A 16,403-nucleotide genomic window follows, 5' to 3' on the forward strand; every position below is an offset into this window, starting at 1 on the left:
TCCTTTCTATATAAAAGGGATGGGAAATGTGCAAACCTCCATATGTTGTTGGATTACAACTCCCATCTTCCCTAGACTGCATAGCTGATTCTCACTGCTGCTTTCGAAACTGCATCGAGCAACGGTAACAGTGTAACCCTCTCTGTGTGTATATAAGTGTATCTCAGGAACTTCTTTAAAACTTCTTGCCATTCAGAAAACAAAAATATAAATCAGAGGCAACATCTCTCCTCCCTATCAACATACACACATACCATAAACAGCAGTTAACTTAGCAGAACAACATTAATGAAATGGTAAGCCTAACAGTGGTAATATATGAACTGGCAAAGCCTCCATAAAACCAAAGTTACACCTCAGGATTCTTAGGTGACTAACAGACTTCATGAATTATAAGGAAAACACCATACGCCTTGGTTATTAGCTGTGGTTTAAAAGACATTCCTCCCTCTCCTCTCTTTCTGTCTGATCAGAAATCTTTCCACCTAATAACCAGCATGGCACCATCCAATCACTTGAAGGACAACAGCATTGCTAAGAAATATTTTGGTTTTAACACTATGGCTGCAGGTTGCTGCAACAAATACATTTGACCCAACAACTTGTTTATTATGTGTCTTAAAAAGGGTTAGGATGGATCTTGAAAAAATAAAATAAAATACCTGTACCTCGAGAGAGAAACACACACAGAAAAAAAAGGAACATGTGAACCTGACTATTAAGCTGTTTTTCATTCTTTTCAATGCCCCCCCAAAACAGGTACAGCATCTGGGATATAGGACATTTATATATCTGACTTCTCTCCCACAAATGGGACTCAAGGTGCCTGAGAATTAAATGGATCAAACAGAACTATAAAATGAAAAAAACATAAAAATGTAAAGCATAATTTAAAACCACACCAAAAGAAAAGATAACAAAGCACTCTCTCAGTTTCTCTGTATGATTGTGAAAGCTGGACAATGAAGAAGGATGAAAATCAACTTAAATGAAACATGGTGTGGAAGAAGGTCTACAGTTGATCTCCACAGACAAATAAATGGGCCCAAGAACAATCTATTCTCAACTCCCACTAGAAGCAAAGATGACTCAGTGCAGGAACAGATCGCCGCAAAAGGGTGGATTGGAGCCGCTCCAGAGCTAGTCAATTTGGAGCCGTGGCAAACACATGCTGCAGCCCCAATCCACCCTGATGCCAGCCCAAGTAGAAGCGGAAAAGATCTGCTCCTATTTGGGCCAGTAAAGGGCCGCCTTTGGCAGCCCCGGTGCAACCCCAGGATGTGTTCTGGACACTCCGGGGGTGTGCAATGTATAAATGCTACAACCTTGGAATGGCTGGAAGCTACCCATGTCTGGTTGGCCAGGGCAGCTTCTGGACATCTTGGGGGTGTGTGTGCCATCTAAATGCCACGCCCCCAAGCCGCCTGGAAGCCGGCTTTACCAGCCAGTCTATACAGGCTCTAACTCAAGATACTGTACTTTGGATAGATCAAAAGATGGTATCACCCACTGGAAAAGACAATGCTGCTTCGAAGTAAGCAGTAAGGAAAGAAGAAGACCATGGGCCCATACAGGCAGACCAAAATAAAGCTGCTTTGGGTGTCTTTGGAGGTATGCTATTTAAATGACACACACATCGCAAGAGGCAAGAAGCTGCATCAAAGCTGCACTCCAGTCCTTAGGACTGGAGCGTGGCTTTGGCGTGGCTTCCGGCCTCTTAGGACACATGCATCATTTAAGTAACATTCCTTCAAAGAGACCCGAAGCAACTTTATTTTGGCCTGTCTGTATGGGCCCCATATTAAGGTTCAGATTCACTTAGGAAAGAAAGCCACACCCCTGAGTTTGCAAACCCTGTTAATAAACAGGTCTCTTAGAAGTCTCCCATTTACAGGGTCACCATAAATTGAAGCCAAGTAGCCAGGCAGGCAGCCACACACTGTTAGCACACCCTGCATATACCCCACATTATATTGAGGTATAAATATTTTGTTATAATGGCAATTACATAGAAGCCAACAATATGATCCTGGAAAGGTCATGATGATCTTTAAGTGAACTTAAGGAGTGGTCATGAGTGGTCACAAAAGACCTGAGGGCATATGAAAAGGACCCATGTAACCAATGGGTTTAAGTATTGCTTCTTCCAAACCCCCTGCCATGTGCATTTCCTCCTGAAGGTTAAAGACAAAAGAGGTCTGTCAGTCTAAAGCAGTAAGCCATCTCCATGCTAGCTTTCATTGTAATTCCCAACATCTCAAACTCCCCAGGATTGTCCTGATTTTATTACTGCTTGATTAAATCAATGTCATCCGCCATCAACCAAAAATATTCCTTTTGTAACTCTGAAGTTAAAACCATCAACCAGATGGTAATCACACTGTTGCTGGAATTCTTGGAAAATCCACTCAAACTCACCCCAAAGATTGTTTTGGCACTCCTGACCTGAGCTTCCCCTAATGTGCCTTTTTCCTGAAAAAAAAGGAAAGGTGTAACTATTTCTAGAAGTCTCCAAGAAGATAGCGGCCCTGCACTCTTTAGTATAAACCCCCCACACCAATAATAATAATAATAATAATAATAATAATAATAATAATAGGGCTTCCACCATCTCTTTTGGCATTTTTGACAGTCTCTGAAGCTCCCAAAGGATCCCTTTGGCAGAAAACTGACCCCCAGATCTCCTAAAGTTGTTCACTCATGCTCAAAAGGAACCTTCTACGACCTAAAAACTTCAACTAACAAAACCCACGATCAGTATGGCCACTGGCTGTCTTGAAGGTGTATATCTCAAGTCTTAAGGACTAGAAGCTTGAAGAGTTATTGGATTCTTAGGATGTTCTAGTCTGTGCCAAACTCAAAATTCAACACTTATAAATGCAGAATTCACACCAGTTCATCTGTCAGTGTGGTACAAAGCCAGTGTGTATTCCAAGCAGAATGTGGTTAAAGTCCATAACAGCATCCATCTGGGGGAAGGAGGGCATGGAGAACCGGATGGCACTGGAGGGGTACCAACAAAACCTTTCCATCTTGTTTATAGATTTGTACAGCGTTCCATTGCCCAGCTGAACTTGAACATGCTGTGATGTGGTAGATTTTAGGGAGGAGAAGAATCACAGATAGGAACAGAGACATTTGTCTGTCTCTGGACTGAAAATGCTCAGCACGTGTTTAAAATGATCCATGTGTTAGGAAAAAAGGGGGGCACTATTAGCAGGATCATCAAAACAGGGTGTTGTGTGTTTTTATTCCCACCCTTCATAATTGTACATGTGCTTCTCTTGCCAACAGGTTCCCCTACTATAGAAAAACACTTGGTCAGAGCTTGGAAAACATTGCTTGAGCCCAGTAAATTACTTCTCCCTGCTTGTCCATTGCTGATTGATGAGCTAACTTAGGGAACAATATCAGTATGTGGAATATTGTCTGGACGAGTAGTCAATAATGATTGAAAATGCAGCATTTTCTGCAGTTTAAAAAATGCACAAGACATACCTGCTCACCCCCCTCCCCCGTCCCTCTAGTTATGAACACATTTCAAGAGGCATTTATTTATTCCCCTCCCATTATGGTTTTAGAAATACTCAACTAAAACAGGGATTCATAAGGGAAGGAAACATCATGGTTCCTGCAACAGACTTTGAACCCAAACAGCTGGACCACAAAGTAAACAAAAGGCCTTGAGGTGAAAAAGCAAGCCATAAACGCCAATGCAGGAGAGAAGCCATGTTTGTCCTTCTGCTAACAGGGCAGCTTCCATTCATGGAATGTGGAAGATGCTATTTTCCATTCCCCTGTGCACCCTCAAAATCTGCTTGAGACTGCTGAGAAACCATCTAGGATAGATTTTGGAAGGGTGGTGGTGGTAGAGGAGAATGAAGGTAGGAAGAGAAAAGGATAACGTCCTGTTGCATGAACAGAAGACTTCTCATATGACAATGAATTCCACCAATTAATAAAACAAAACATATACAAAACTTTTGCTTGCCATTTGTGCAAGGGTGGGGAGAGGAGCCAAAGGCAGCAGATTTTAGCTTATAGCACATGTAGTAATTAAGGACCAGTACCGATTGGCACTAAAAGTTGCCTTGCAGGCTGCATGGCATATGCATGACACACACTCCAACGCCGCCTGGAAGCTACTCACTTGCCCATACATGGGTTGGTTTCATGGAGCTCCAGCAATGTTGTGTTAAATGCCGCCTGCCACCTGGGCACCAGAAAGCTGCAGCGGAAAGGGTGCCCTTTTGCCGGCTCAAAAAGGAGCTGCATTTTGGCACCTCTTTTTGAGCTGGCAAATAGCTGGATTGGGGCTGCGGTGTGTGGTTGCTGCGGCCCCAATCTGGCATTCAAAGGGGTAGCGTAAAGCGCCCCCCCCCCGGGGCTGTCTATTACAGCCCTAAGTCTTCAGAGAGGCATTTGAACCTTTCAGAATAGGAAAATATTTTACCAAAGTTGTGGAATCACCAACTGTGGTGACATAGGGAAGGCTTTATGTCTAGGGAAGCTCAGAGGGACAGAACGAAAACACAGGAGGTCTACATTCAGCACCAAAGCATGAGGTTCTTCACTCCTATTTCTGGAGTAAGAATACGGCTGAATTGAAAACTGAGGGTGAGTCAAAATACCTGTAGTCATTTAAAGAAGCTTTTGATAAATCTTTACCTATTTGACTCCTCTTTTCTAGCTAGCTCTTCAAGCTAATTTTCAATGGAAGCCTCCCTTTCCTCCAGATGTTGGTGATAATATGCTTACCATTTGCTTTTGTTTCTGAGTAAGAGGGGCTCTCCTCAAAAGTGAAAATCTGTGGGACACAAGCAGGCGCCCCAACGCTCTGCCCTAAGTAGGAGGTAGAGGGATAATAAGAGTGCATCCTGTACTGGGAACTCATGCCATGACGGTTCTCTGGGCTTTTCACCTGTTCAAAAGAGAAAGGAAAAAGAAGTCACATGTTACACAAACTTGAGGAAACAACAACAACAACCAGAGGAACATTTGTTGGAATATCTGGGATTTTCTGTTTTACTTCTGTTATTGCCACTGCATTTGTAATGGAACTGTCAGCCAGATTCTTTGTGGCCTAACAAGTAGTACAGCACCAATGTTACTGTTTTAATTTACTGAAAGGTCTTTCAAGCTATAAAAAAACACTCATTTCTACAGAGAGCTAAAGGCAGAATGACAGAAGTTGCCCTGACTCTGTTGTCCACATTTCACTATCCTCAGTACTCAAAGGTTCTGTGTGCTATGGTACTACAGGTTCTGGTACTTTAGAAATTTTTGTATACACTTCTGCCCCCTAAAATATAATATTTAAATACAATTTCTCTCAAAGCATTAATTCTTTAGTAAGTGAAAACCTACATCATGAAATTCAGAGAAGGGTACAATCCAAAGAATTGCTTTTCAACTTTTATCTTAGTTCTGGAAATGAAACACAGGAATTTTGCTTTTAAATACATGCTAAATTAAATTATCTGATAGATTTATGTGATTATTGCTTATGAGGTACAGAAGTTAAGTATGTGGTGCTTTAACTTACAATTTCTATGCATTTTAGTGATACAAGTGAATATGTAAAAATCCCTTACATTTCCTGAAACTGTGTTGGTCCCAGAATTTTGCTGCTGTTATTTTTGTTGTTGCTTTTGAAAAGACTTCTCATGGAAGGGTAAGGGAAGAGGGGGGTTGGGGCTTCTTTTGGGTGCTCCCAGGATGAACTAAGCTCTTACCTTTTGCCTCTCTACTCAGAGAAGGAGAAGAGTTAAAATACACTACTTAAATTGACCTGTGGATAAGTTGACACAGCTTTTTGAGGTCAATTTTTGGACAAAAATTTCTCGACTTCTATGTGAGTATATACAGTATCTCAATAGGCTGTATCTTATTTCTTCACTTTCTCCCATGATAAGCATTGTAAGGCAAAACATAGCAATTTTATGGCCTTTCTATTGGCCTTCTCACAATTCTCAGAAAACTATGAACAAACTCAAAGGAATTAATCATACATGTGCATGTTCTTTTCGCCATGTTTGGTGTGCACTGGACACGAAAAGAAAAAACAATCAAACTCACAAAATCTTTGAATTCTGTAAACCCCAAAATTATTTGGGGATGCTAGCAAACAACCCTTAGAATTCTAAAACTTGAGGCTCATTCACCACACAGACTTCCTTCTGTTGCTACGCACCATATTTTAGGGTGGCATCAGAATGCCAACCTCTGTAAACAAGATGATTTTAAAGTGTGTTATTCATACCGTGGACCTTCTGCTTGAGATTTTCTTTGCATCCCCCCAAATAATCACTGGACAAGGGTAATATAATTTTAGTAGCTCTAACGGCACTGCTATCCACTGGTGCTGAAAGGATGTTGGGTTTGTTTTCCTTCTCCAGAGGATATGGGCAGTGACCTGTTTCCTTTCAAGCTCTCTTGTGTTTCTCTCCCTTCCTTTCGTATTCCTTTAAAAAAAACCTATAACCCACCTGAAATCCTAGGATCCAATGAATTATTACAACTATTATTATTAGTATGTGGTTGCTGACTTGCAAGAGACATGTTTTATAATCTTATTATCGAACCAGTTCTATGAACCACAGTACGACCGACAGACAGAAGCAAGGCTCTGCAAACAATATGCGTTGGATTAACCACAGAAGAAAATCTAGGAAGCGTTAGGCTTTGTTTTATTAAACTGCTTAGAATATATAACACAGTAAATCTGAGCCACAAGGTTTCCTTTTTATAGAGCTTAGCTACCCTATTTTATAGTAACAGTAAAGAACCAGCCAGACATAAAAATGCTTGACCTTAGCACTGTATTATAATGGGACCTAGGAGATAATTTACCCAATGAGAATGCTGAGAGTAGTGTATTAATTCCTTTTAGCTTGAGAGACACTGAAAACTCTTCCTTCAATGTGTCACAGCAGTGTCAAAAATACACCATTAATTCTGTGGCGGGAGGGAGATTAATCCTCACAGGCTACATAATGAAAAAATGTGGTCTGAGGTAAATCTTCTAGTCTTCAGGTGGAAAAACAAACATATTCCAACCCTCTAAAATAAACAAATGATATGCCATGTTAAGTTCTTCCCCTTTGTTGCTGCTGGATGAAAAACATGAAAAGATGGGCTTGTACACTCCTTTTCACTGCTGAAACGCATGGAAAGATGGGTCTGGGGAAGCGGATAGCACCAAAATGTTTGTGCATATATACTAAAGGCTAAGATTACACCAGTCCTGTCACCATATTTCAGCAGTCTTTCAGAGCAATGTATCCATGTTCAGAAGTCATGTACATCTCACTGGGAAAGAGGGAACAGCTGATCCTCATTCTTATTTTGCAATGGTAGGACAGGCTATATGGTTTCTGTGTCTCATGAGTGTGTATGCACCTTCAAGTTGCCTATCCATTTATGGCAACCCCAAGGATCTCATAGGTTTTTCTGAGGCAAGAGATACTCAGAAATGGTTTTGCCAGTTCCTTTCTCTGAAATACAGCCTATAGATCCTGGTATTCATTGGCTGTCTCCCATCCAAGTATGAACCAGGGCTGACCCTGCTCAGCTTCCAAGATCAGACAGGAACTGGTGCCTTTAGGCTGTTTGTGCTCAGAAACAAAAACATGGCTTGAATCCTACTGTTACAAGTAAAGTAGACCTGCTGAATTAATGGACTGTACCTTTGTGGTGACTCACCATTCAACAGCTGATTCAACAAGTTTACACTAGTTGCGACTAACTAATATGATTCAGAGCCATGAATGCAATACCACTTCTTAGTGCTTTGATAAGCTTTATTTACAAGATTATCATGGCTGGACACAGTGAAGGGATTGAAGCCTTTCACACATCAGTAAACTCCTTCTTTTATAGGCTGGTGGCAACCACAATCTAGAGAGGGGTTGTAAAGGTTGTGGTTAAGACTTTCCTGCAGTTGCAAGATGACTGGATGTTGTCTGTATTAGTAACCCATGGCTAGTGATGTTGAGTGCAGAAAGTATTTCCCTGAACTACAGATCTTGTTTGCCTATCTTTCTCAACAAGAATATTGGATTTTACCACTCCAGATGAAGTTTATGTATCTCAAGAGACTTAAATATCTGTAGTACTCATGAGGTTTATGAAACAATAGTACACTGGATTCATTTTGAGTTACCGGAGCTTCAGTTCTAAAACCGACTAAGTGATTTGTGCAGCATAAAAAAGGGTGACACCACTATGGAGCAACTCTTGGATTCTATAGTGAAAACCCCAAGCACTATCTATATCTGTCCCACCTTGACAGACAAACTTAATTAACCTTTGCTATTCTGTTCCAACCTATTGTTTTAGACAAAAGCAGTGACCCACAAACAATATGTTACCATCAGAATCTCAACCGCCGTGACATCAAGAGATATAGCCCTATCAGCAGTATTGGAAAATAAACAGCTTAGATTAGCTTCTCCAAGAAATATGGATTATATTCATGTCACACTTGAGCTGTCAGAAACATTGGGTTACTTTTAGCATAAATCTGTACTGTGAAGGGTATCTTACAAATACAGTTTATGATATGCTCCAGGAATGACAAACTAGAACTGTTTCAGACTGCTGAGAGAACCCAACAATATTGTGGCTATTGGACCCAACAGTTAAAATTCCAACTGGCCTTTTTTCTAGACTCCTGAAGACTAATTAAAAAAATCTTACTTGCACTCAATATAACTTTCCTATTTCATATAAATATATACAATTCTTTTCTGTGAGTCTTCTCAGGAGAACAATGTGTTGACTTTTTTCTTTCTCTCATCTTCACTTTCCTTGGTTGTCTTCAGCCACATCTTGGACTAGCCCACCACTTTTATAAAAACATCTATATTTACACCAGAAGAAAGACAAAACTAGTGAAATATTCCAGATTCTTCATTTTTCCTTCACATATTGAAATCATCACAACTCTTAAGAAACAGAGTGTGCTAACTCTTCTAGACACCAGTAACAATTGTTGGGGAACTGCAGCAACCGCAGAATGGGTGCTTTCCAGCTCTGGACAAAGCATTCATTTTACATAAGCTACCAACTTATGAAAAATGTTCCCATGTGACAACACTCCTCGCAAACATTCTAATCTCTGACAACAGCTTTTCATGTGGATTCCCATAAATTTTGTAAAGAGTCTGCAGAACGAAGGCCAGCAGCTACTAGGAACATATGGACTGGCAACAGAGTCTACCAAAATGGCTTTTGGTTCTTTCACACCACACAGTTAAAGCACTGTGATACCACTTAGGCTCCATCCTATGGAATCCTGGAATTTGCACTTTCGCGAGGCATCTAGAATTATCTGCCAGAGAGCTCTAAGGCCTACCTTTCCCAGAATTCTGTTCCATGCAGCCATGAAAGTTAGTGTAATCAAGGTACAGTCAGCCATCCACTGGTTCAACCATCCACAGCTTGCAAATAATATATATAAATATATATACACATTGCTAAAAGCAATCATTGATTTTACCATTTTATATAAGGGACACTATTTTACTATGCCATTGTATTTAATGGGACCTGAGCTTCCACGGATTTTGGTATCCAGGGGTGGTGGTGGTCCTGGAACCAAACCCCAGTATATACCAAGGGACCACAGTATTGTATCCATGTAGTATTAAGGGCCCCAGACATTTCTATACATTAGTGTTCTTGTGTGCATCATGGTAACATGAACCATTTGGGTGACTTATTAACTAAGGACTGTAATGGGGGTTAGGGCAATGAAGGTAACATTGCCTTAGGCAAAGAGGAAAATATTTTCAAAGATCATATTCTAAGGTGCTTAAATGATGTTGAGTGTTTTTTTAAATCCTTCACACACAAGTTGTTTAGGTCAACAAGCTCAACACCTCCTGTAATTAACAATGTAATATATCTCTCGGTACAGCCAATTAATTTTTCATTTTAGCTGCCCACGGCATTTATTTTATATTTCCCTCCTAACTATTGGCACAGGAAGAAAAAAACACACAAAAACCCCACCCAGAGGTAGCCAAAAAGGAACATGGGGATTTTTTAAAAATCATGTTTCATTTAAAACATAAAGCTTCAGAATCTCACATGTAGGTAGTAATTCAAAGTTTAATGCCTCAGCATATGGGCTGAATTCTCTTTGACCACTGTCCTTGGCTAGACAGATAACACTGTTGTGGCAACCCTAAGGCGACCCCGTAACTGTTTTTTTTTGGGGGGGGGGGCAATATTTGTTCAAGGAGGGTTTGCTTTTGCCTTCTTCTAAGGCTGAGAGGGTAACATGCTCAAGGTCACCCAATGGGTTTCCTTGGCTGAAGCACTATGCTGGATAATGCATCTCCACGAAGAGGACAGACTTAGTAACTGTACCTCAGTTTCCTGCACAAGAGTATAGAATTCCTATTTGGACAGTCTTTTAAAAGTATTGTCCTATTCAAAGAGACACTTGACTTGAATAACTGAGATGTCAATTCATACTGGAGAGACTACAGCGCGGTACATACTGCTCCTCTGAGACAGCCTGCACCCACCCCATTTATCTCCGGGTTGGGGGCAGGGCAACCTCACAAGCAGCCCTGCAGCCCCAATCCGGAGTTTTTTCTGGGCCATGGAGAAGCAGAAAAATGCCGCTTCTCTGTGATGTGGAAAAGGGGTGTCTTTGGGCTTCATGCCTCTGGACACCCCGGGAGCCACAGCCATTTGGGGCTTCATGCCCCTGGACAACCCGGTATCATTCCTGCAGCCATTTGGTGGCTGCGGGAACGAGGCTCGTGTCCAGAAGGAGCTCCGTTTTGGAGCTCCTTTTCACACCGCAGCCAGGCTGCTGTAAGCGGCCTGGGGTGGCGCAGATGTCATGCACATGCCGCACCATTCAGACACGGCGTGTGCCTGATGTAATCATGACAACCCCTGTGTATCTGGGAGGCCGCCATGATTACAGCGCTGCCATGTACTAGGGTTGCAGGGCATGTAGACGCTCTGCCCCTGGGCAACCCTAGTATGTGGCCAGGCCGGCGCAAAGCACCGGTCTGAATCACACTTCTGGCTGCGATTCTATACATCCAGGGGGAGCAATGTTAACGTCAATGGGTCCAGGGGTTCATTTTTTACCTCTATGATCCCCTGGGGCCACAGAGACTGCCAAATATGCTTGAGAACAAAAAACACACCAACCAGAAGTTTTGAAAAACAGCTCTTTTTTGATGTTAAACATTGTGTGATCAGGGTGGCAATAAAATATGTCTAAAAGGTGAATTGTCACTCATGGAAGCTTCTTTTTACAGGAAAAAGACAGTCTGAGGAAGGCGGCTCAGGAGCCACAAAAAAGGTCAATGAACTGGATCTCTGCCCTCTCCTGCTACACACACACACACACACACACACACACACGGAACTAATATATACTGACTAGGAACTACACTTTTCAATGGGGATGGTTTCCAAGTACAGTCACAGCCCTCCCCATAGGCGGGCTTGCCTTCCACGGTTTTGAGCCTACGCAGAAAACAAGCCCTGGGATAAGTAATGGGGCGTGTACCCAGGGCACGTGCTTTGTGCGCCGCCATAAGCGCACAACCCATTATTTTCTGTGGGGCTTGAGCATATGCTCTTTTCTCCATACGCAAGGGAGTCCAGAACAGATCCCCCACGTATGGGGAGGGCGGACAGTACAGGTCTATCACACAAGAAAGCATGTATCAACTGAAGGGTGTCACCAGTGTGAGCCACAAATAGTTGATCACCAAAGGGTTGACATCTCTTAAACTGGATGGAGGCTTCTAATTTAACTAATCCACTATGGTGAGACATTAGTAAAAAATCCTGTATTTTAAACAGTGCAGGATTCCATGACTCTCCTGTTCTTATAAAGTAAACTCAACCCCACTCATTGTGTCAAGCAGTGTAGGAAGGCAAGCAAAGTCAGACCTGCCAATCCTTTCTCCACTCAGATTCATTCATTTTCAACATGAAGAGCCAAATGACCAGAACTGATTTTTTTACTGCACTGATTTGCATTAGCAAGAAAATGTTGATCTCCAAGTGAAACAGAACCTTTGCAACTCTACTCTGTAAAATGCTTCATGTGAATGAGCAATCTTGCAGTTTGCCTGACTAAAAATCCAAAGGCTTGCACCTTTCCATATCAACAAAAGTTGGCCTCCTAAAAAAGATCTTGTCTATTATTTCTGCACACCCATTTATTATCAACTTTCTTGAAAGCAGATAGTGGACTGTAATAAAATACTGGAAAGAGAGAAAAACTTCCAAATGCACAAGTTTCATTTTTCCCAAAAATTCAGGAAATTCTCTCATTTTGCTGAAAAAAATCAGCAGACTGCAAACTCAATGAAACAATACAGTTTAAAAATTCCCCTACACATATAGTGTGACTACTCACAGCCTTTTGCAAAAGGAGTCTAATACTAGCTATTGAGGAAATATAGCACTCTACTAATTCTACATAGTGCTGGTATTTAAGATTTACATGGTGTCTACACTGGTTGCTTAGTCCAGGGCCAGTCTGGATCATTATGCCCCAGAATGGCTCTGGACTGAACACTATGGTGACCATACACACTGGTCTGAATCTGATGTGACACACGGGCCAGCCAGGCCAACATGGAATAGGCCCCACTGGGCCATCCAATTTTCAGAGCTGTTTCCTTGCAGTCAGGAGCTCCATATAAAGGTTGGCTGTTAACATCTGTTGAAGACAAAGACAGGCACTTGGCCATGTGATCAACAAGGAGCCCAGGTGCCCATTTTTGTCCTCCACAGATGTGGCAGCATGCTGGGGCAGGCTTTACACAGTTCCTGCCTAGAAGGAAGCAATAGCAGCTCCCAAAACTGGCCACCACCTTTCCTTGCATTGCTCAATGTGGAGAAAGGGGACGGTGTGGCTCTTGGCGTGCAGACAAGTGAATAGCTGTCCATATGCCAAAAAAACCCGAGGTCACTCCAGAGTTTCCTCAGTTTTGCTAAGTTTGGAACAAAGTTTGTTTAGTAAGGGCAAAAAAACAGAGATCCACCCCAGAAGTAGCTATATGTCACCAGAACTTCCAGCAACAGCTTTGGGGTGATGTTTTTCACTGGTGAAAACAAGCCCTTAGAATAGTATTCTTTATCACAAAGAGACACTGTGGTATAGTGGTTTGAGTGCAGGACCGGGATTGTGGGACAGCAGGGTTCAAGTCTCTGATCAGTCATGGAAACCTACTGCATGATATTAAGTAAGTCACACTCAGCTTCAGACAGAGGCAATGGCAAACGTTCTCTGAGTAAGTCTTACCAAGAAAATCCCATGAAAGGGTCACCATAGGTTGACGTTCACTTGAGTGTACACAGCAACACAACAACACAGTATTCTTATCATACTATCAAGTTTCATTTTTAAAAGACAATATCTTATTATATTTTCATTCTCTAGTTATATCATTATTCATTGATTTTCATTAGATGTTCATTAGTCATTCTAAACATTATTTATCTGTTTATATTGTAGTTAATATTGTAATCTTTACATGCCTCATCATATTTTTTTCAATGCTACTTTGGCTAATTCCTCTTTATCTTACTTTATTACATTTATAGCCTGCTTTTCACAGGATTCTTTTCCTATTCCAGTTTAGCTTCACAATACTCCTGTGAGTGTGACTCACCCAAGATCACCCCAGTGAGCTTTGAGAGTGAATGGGGACTTGAACAGGATATTCCCAGTAAACAGAAACAGGATCTTCACCTAAGCCTGAACAAATAAACAAACCCATGCTTCTGGTGATAGAAAGATGGCTTGGATGCTGTATAGAGACATAAAGCTATAAACAAAGCATATGCAGCAAGCTTTGACATTTCAAATTATTTGGATTACAATTCCCATCTGCTCCAATTAGCATGGCCAATGGCAAGGGACTGTGGGAGCTGTTGTCCCAAACATTAGGAGGAATGATGATTCTTCCTGTAAACCAAGGAATGTAGTGTGAATGTCATGAACACAGACCGTCATCTGTTAAAAGGTGAGGTGGGGCAATAGTCTAATACAGCACTTTTCAGCCCTTTATCTTTATGAAATGTTGGGCTTCAGTACAGGTTAGGCGGGCGGGGGGGTGTGGCCTTGATACATAGGAACACCGTGTCCCTCACCAGGAACCACATCCGACAGACGTCCTACATCGAGTGTATTTACCTGACCCTAAAGGCTAGAGACAGTCTAGGGATTCTGTTAGTGTATCGGCCACCCCGTGCCTTAGCGGACTCCTTTAACGAGCTGACACAGTTGGTCGCTGAGCTGATATTGGAGACGCCCAGGCTACTTGTCCTGGGTGACTTCAATATCTCCCTCACGACCAGCTATGTTCCATCCGGTGCGGCTCGGGAATTCATGGATACCATGACGGACATGGGCCTGTCTCAGCTGATACAGGGTCCTACGCATTGTGCGGGTAATACTCTCGATTTGGTCTTCTGTTCGGATGCAGAAAATCCGTGGGCGGAAATAGCTAATGTTTCCCCCTTGTCATGGACGGATCACTTCCTGGTAGAGGTGAAAATCAAGGCCTCTACCCAGATCCCCCCCGGGGGTGGTGGACCTATTAGGATGGTCCACCCTCGAAGGCTGATGGAACCCAAAAGGTTCCAAGAAGCTTTAGAGGGGTACATGGTTGGAAGTGACGGCGACTCTGTTGATGCCCTCACCGGTACTTGGAATACCGGTCTTTCCAGGGCTATACATAGTATCGCTCCCAAGCGCCCTCTCAGGCCTGCTTCCAAATGTAAGCCTTGGTATGCGGAAGATCTCCGGGCAAGGAAGCGGGTACTAAGACGGCTAGAGTACCGTTGGCGGAAACACCTTTGCTTAGACGACAAGGCTCTCCTAGCCCAACTGTTAAAGGACTACGGAGAGGCGATATGAGCAGCAAAGAATTCGTTCTATGGTGCTCGTATTGCGTCCGCAGAGTCGCGTCCGGCAGAGTTGTTCAGGGTGGTCAGGGAGCTAACTCAGCTCCCTCCTGCCCTGAACCAGATCCTTGAACCTACTAAGGCCTGCTGTGACTTATTTAACTACTTTTTTGCGGATAAAACCTCTCGCATAAGCGAAGGTCTGAACGCCGACATTTTAGCAGAACCTAGGGTAGAGGTGTCCAGAGCCTCCGTGGACTTTATTAAACTGGATCGGTTTGAGTCGGTGAGTACCGAGGATGTGGACAAGATCCTCGGAAGTGTTCGGAAGACAACCTGCTCTCTCGATCCCTGTCCCTCGTGGTTAGCGGCCCAGGGGGGACCAGCGGTAACAACCTTGTTACGCCGGATAGTTAATACATCTTTGAGGGATGGGCAATTTCCATCACAATTGAAATTGGCCATAGTAAAACCTATTCTAAAAAAGCCCTCCCTCGACCCCCTGGTTCATAATAATTATCGGCCTGTTTCGCTGCTACCATTTTTGGGAAAGGTGATCGAGAGGGCGGTTGCAATCCAGCTTCAGGCGGTCTTGGATGAAACGGATTATCTGGATCCATTTCAAACTGGCTTCCGGGCGGGTTAGGGGGTTGAGACGGCCATGGTCGCCTTGGTCGATGATCTCCGTCTGGGCATCGACAGGGGTAGCGTGTCCCTGTTGGTGCTCTTGGACATCTCAGCGGCTTTCGATACCATACACCATGGTATCCTTCTGGGACGCCTGGCAGAGGTGGGAATTGGGGGCACTGCGCTCCAGTGGTTCCGGTCCTATCTCTCTGGGAGGTCCCAGATGGTGCAGCTGGGAGACGTGTGCTCCGATGAGCGGGCCCTTAAAACTGGGGTCCCTCAAGGAGCCATTCTGTCTCCCATGCTATTTAACATTTACATGAAACCGCTGGGAGAGATCATCCGGAGACATGGGGCGCGGGGTTATCAGTACGCTGATGACACCCAAATTATTTTCTCTATGTCTCCGACTGATGCAGTGACCAGGGATGGGGTCTCTCCTCTCGTGGCCTGTCTAGAGTCAGTAATGGGTTGGATGAGGGAAAACCGACTCAAGTTGAATCCAGAGAAAACGGAGGTACTAGTGATAGGTTCCCCTGGTCCAGGAATGGCGGTGGTTCCACCTGTCCTGAACGGGGTCACGCTCCCTGTGAAGGACTCCGTGCGCAGTCTGGGGGTGCTTCTTGACTCGTCGCTTCACCTGACTACTCAGGTGAATGCGACGGTCAAGAGCACCTGTCATCAGCTTCGGCTTATTCGCCAGCTGCGCCCATACCTGGCCCAGAGGGACCTAGAAACTGTTGTACATGCTCTGGTAACCTTGAGACTGGATTTCTGCAATGTACTCTACATGGGGCAACCCTTATACCAAACTCGGAAGCTGCCAATGGTGCAGAACATGGCAGCCCGGCTGGTCACTGGCGTTTCCAGGA

General features: G+C 43.3%; 1 protein-coding gene across 4 annotated transcripts in view; it reads right to left on the reverse strand.

Moving 5' to 3' along the window:
- DMRT1 (doublesex and mab-3 related transcription factor 1) overlaps window positions 1–16,403 on the reverse strand; it is an 87,373-nt gene that overhangs the window by 30,661 nt on the left and 40,309 nt on the right. For 3 of the 4 annotated variants that reach the window (XM_042448493.1, XM_042448489.1, XM_042448490.1), the window contains exons 4-5: window positions 4,759–4,921; window positions 2,419–2,472 (exon numbers count right to left, since the gene is read on the reverse strand). In XM_042448493.1, coding sequence (XP_042304427.1) covers window positions 2,419–2,472; window positions 4,759–4,921 — 217 coding nt within the window. The remainder of the gene's footprint in view (window positions 1–2,418; window positions 2,473–4,758; window positions 4,922–16,403) is intronic. The other variant, XM_042448492.1, reaches the window with a different exon arrangement.

The sequence above is a fragment of the Sceloporus undulatus genome, chromosome 2 (genome assembly GCF_019175285.1).
Source record: "Sceloporus undulatus isolate JIND9_A2432 ecotype Alabama chromosome 2, SceUnd_v1.1, whole genome shotgun sequence".
In the NCBI taxonomy this organism is placed as follows: Eukaryota; Metazoa; Chordata; class Lepidosauria; order Squamata; family Phrynosomatidae; genus Sceloporus; species Sceloporus undulatus.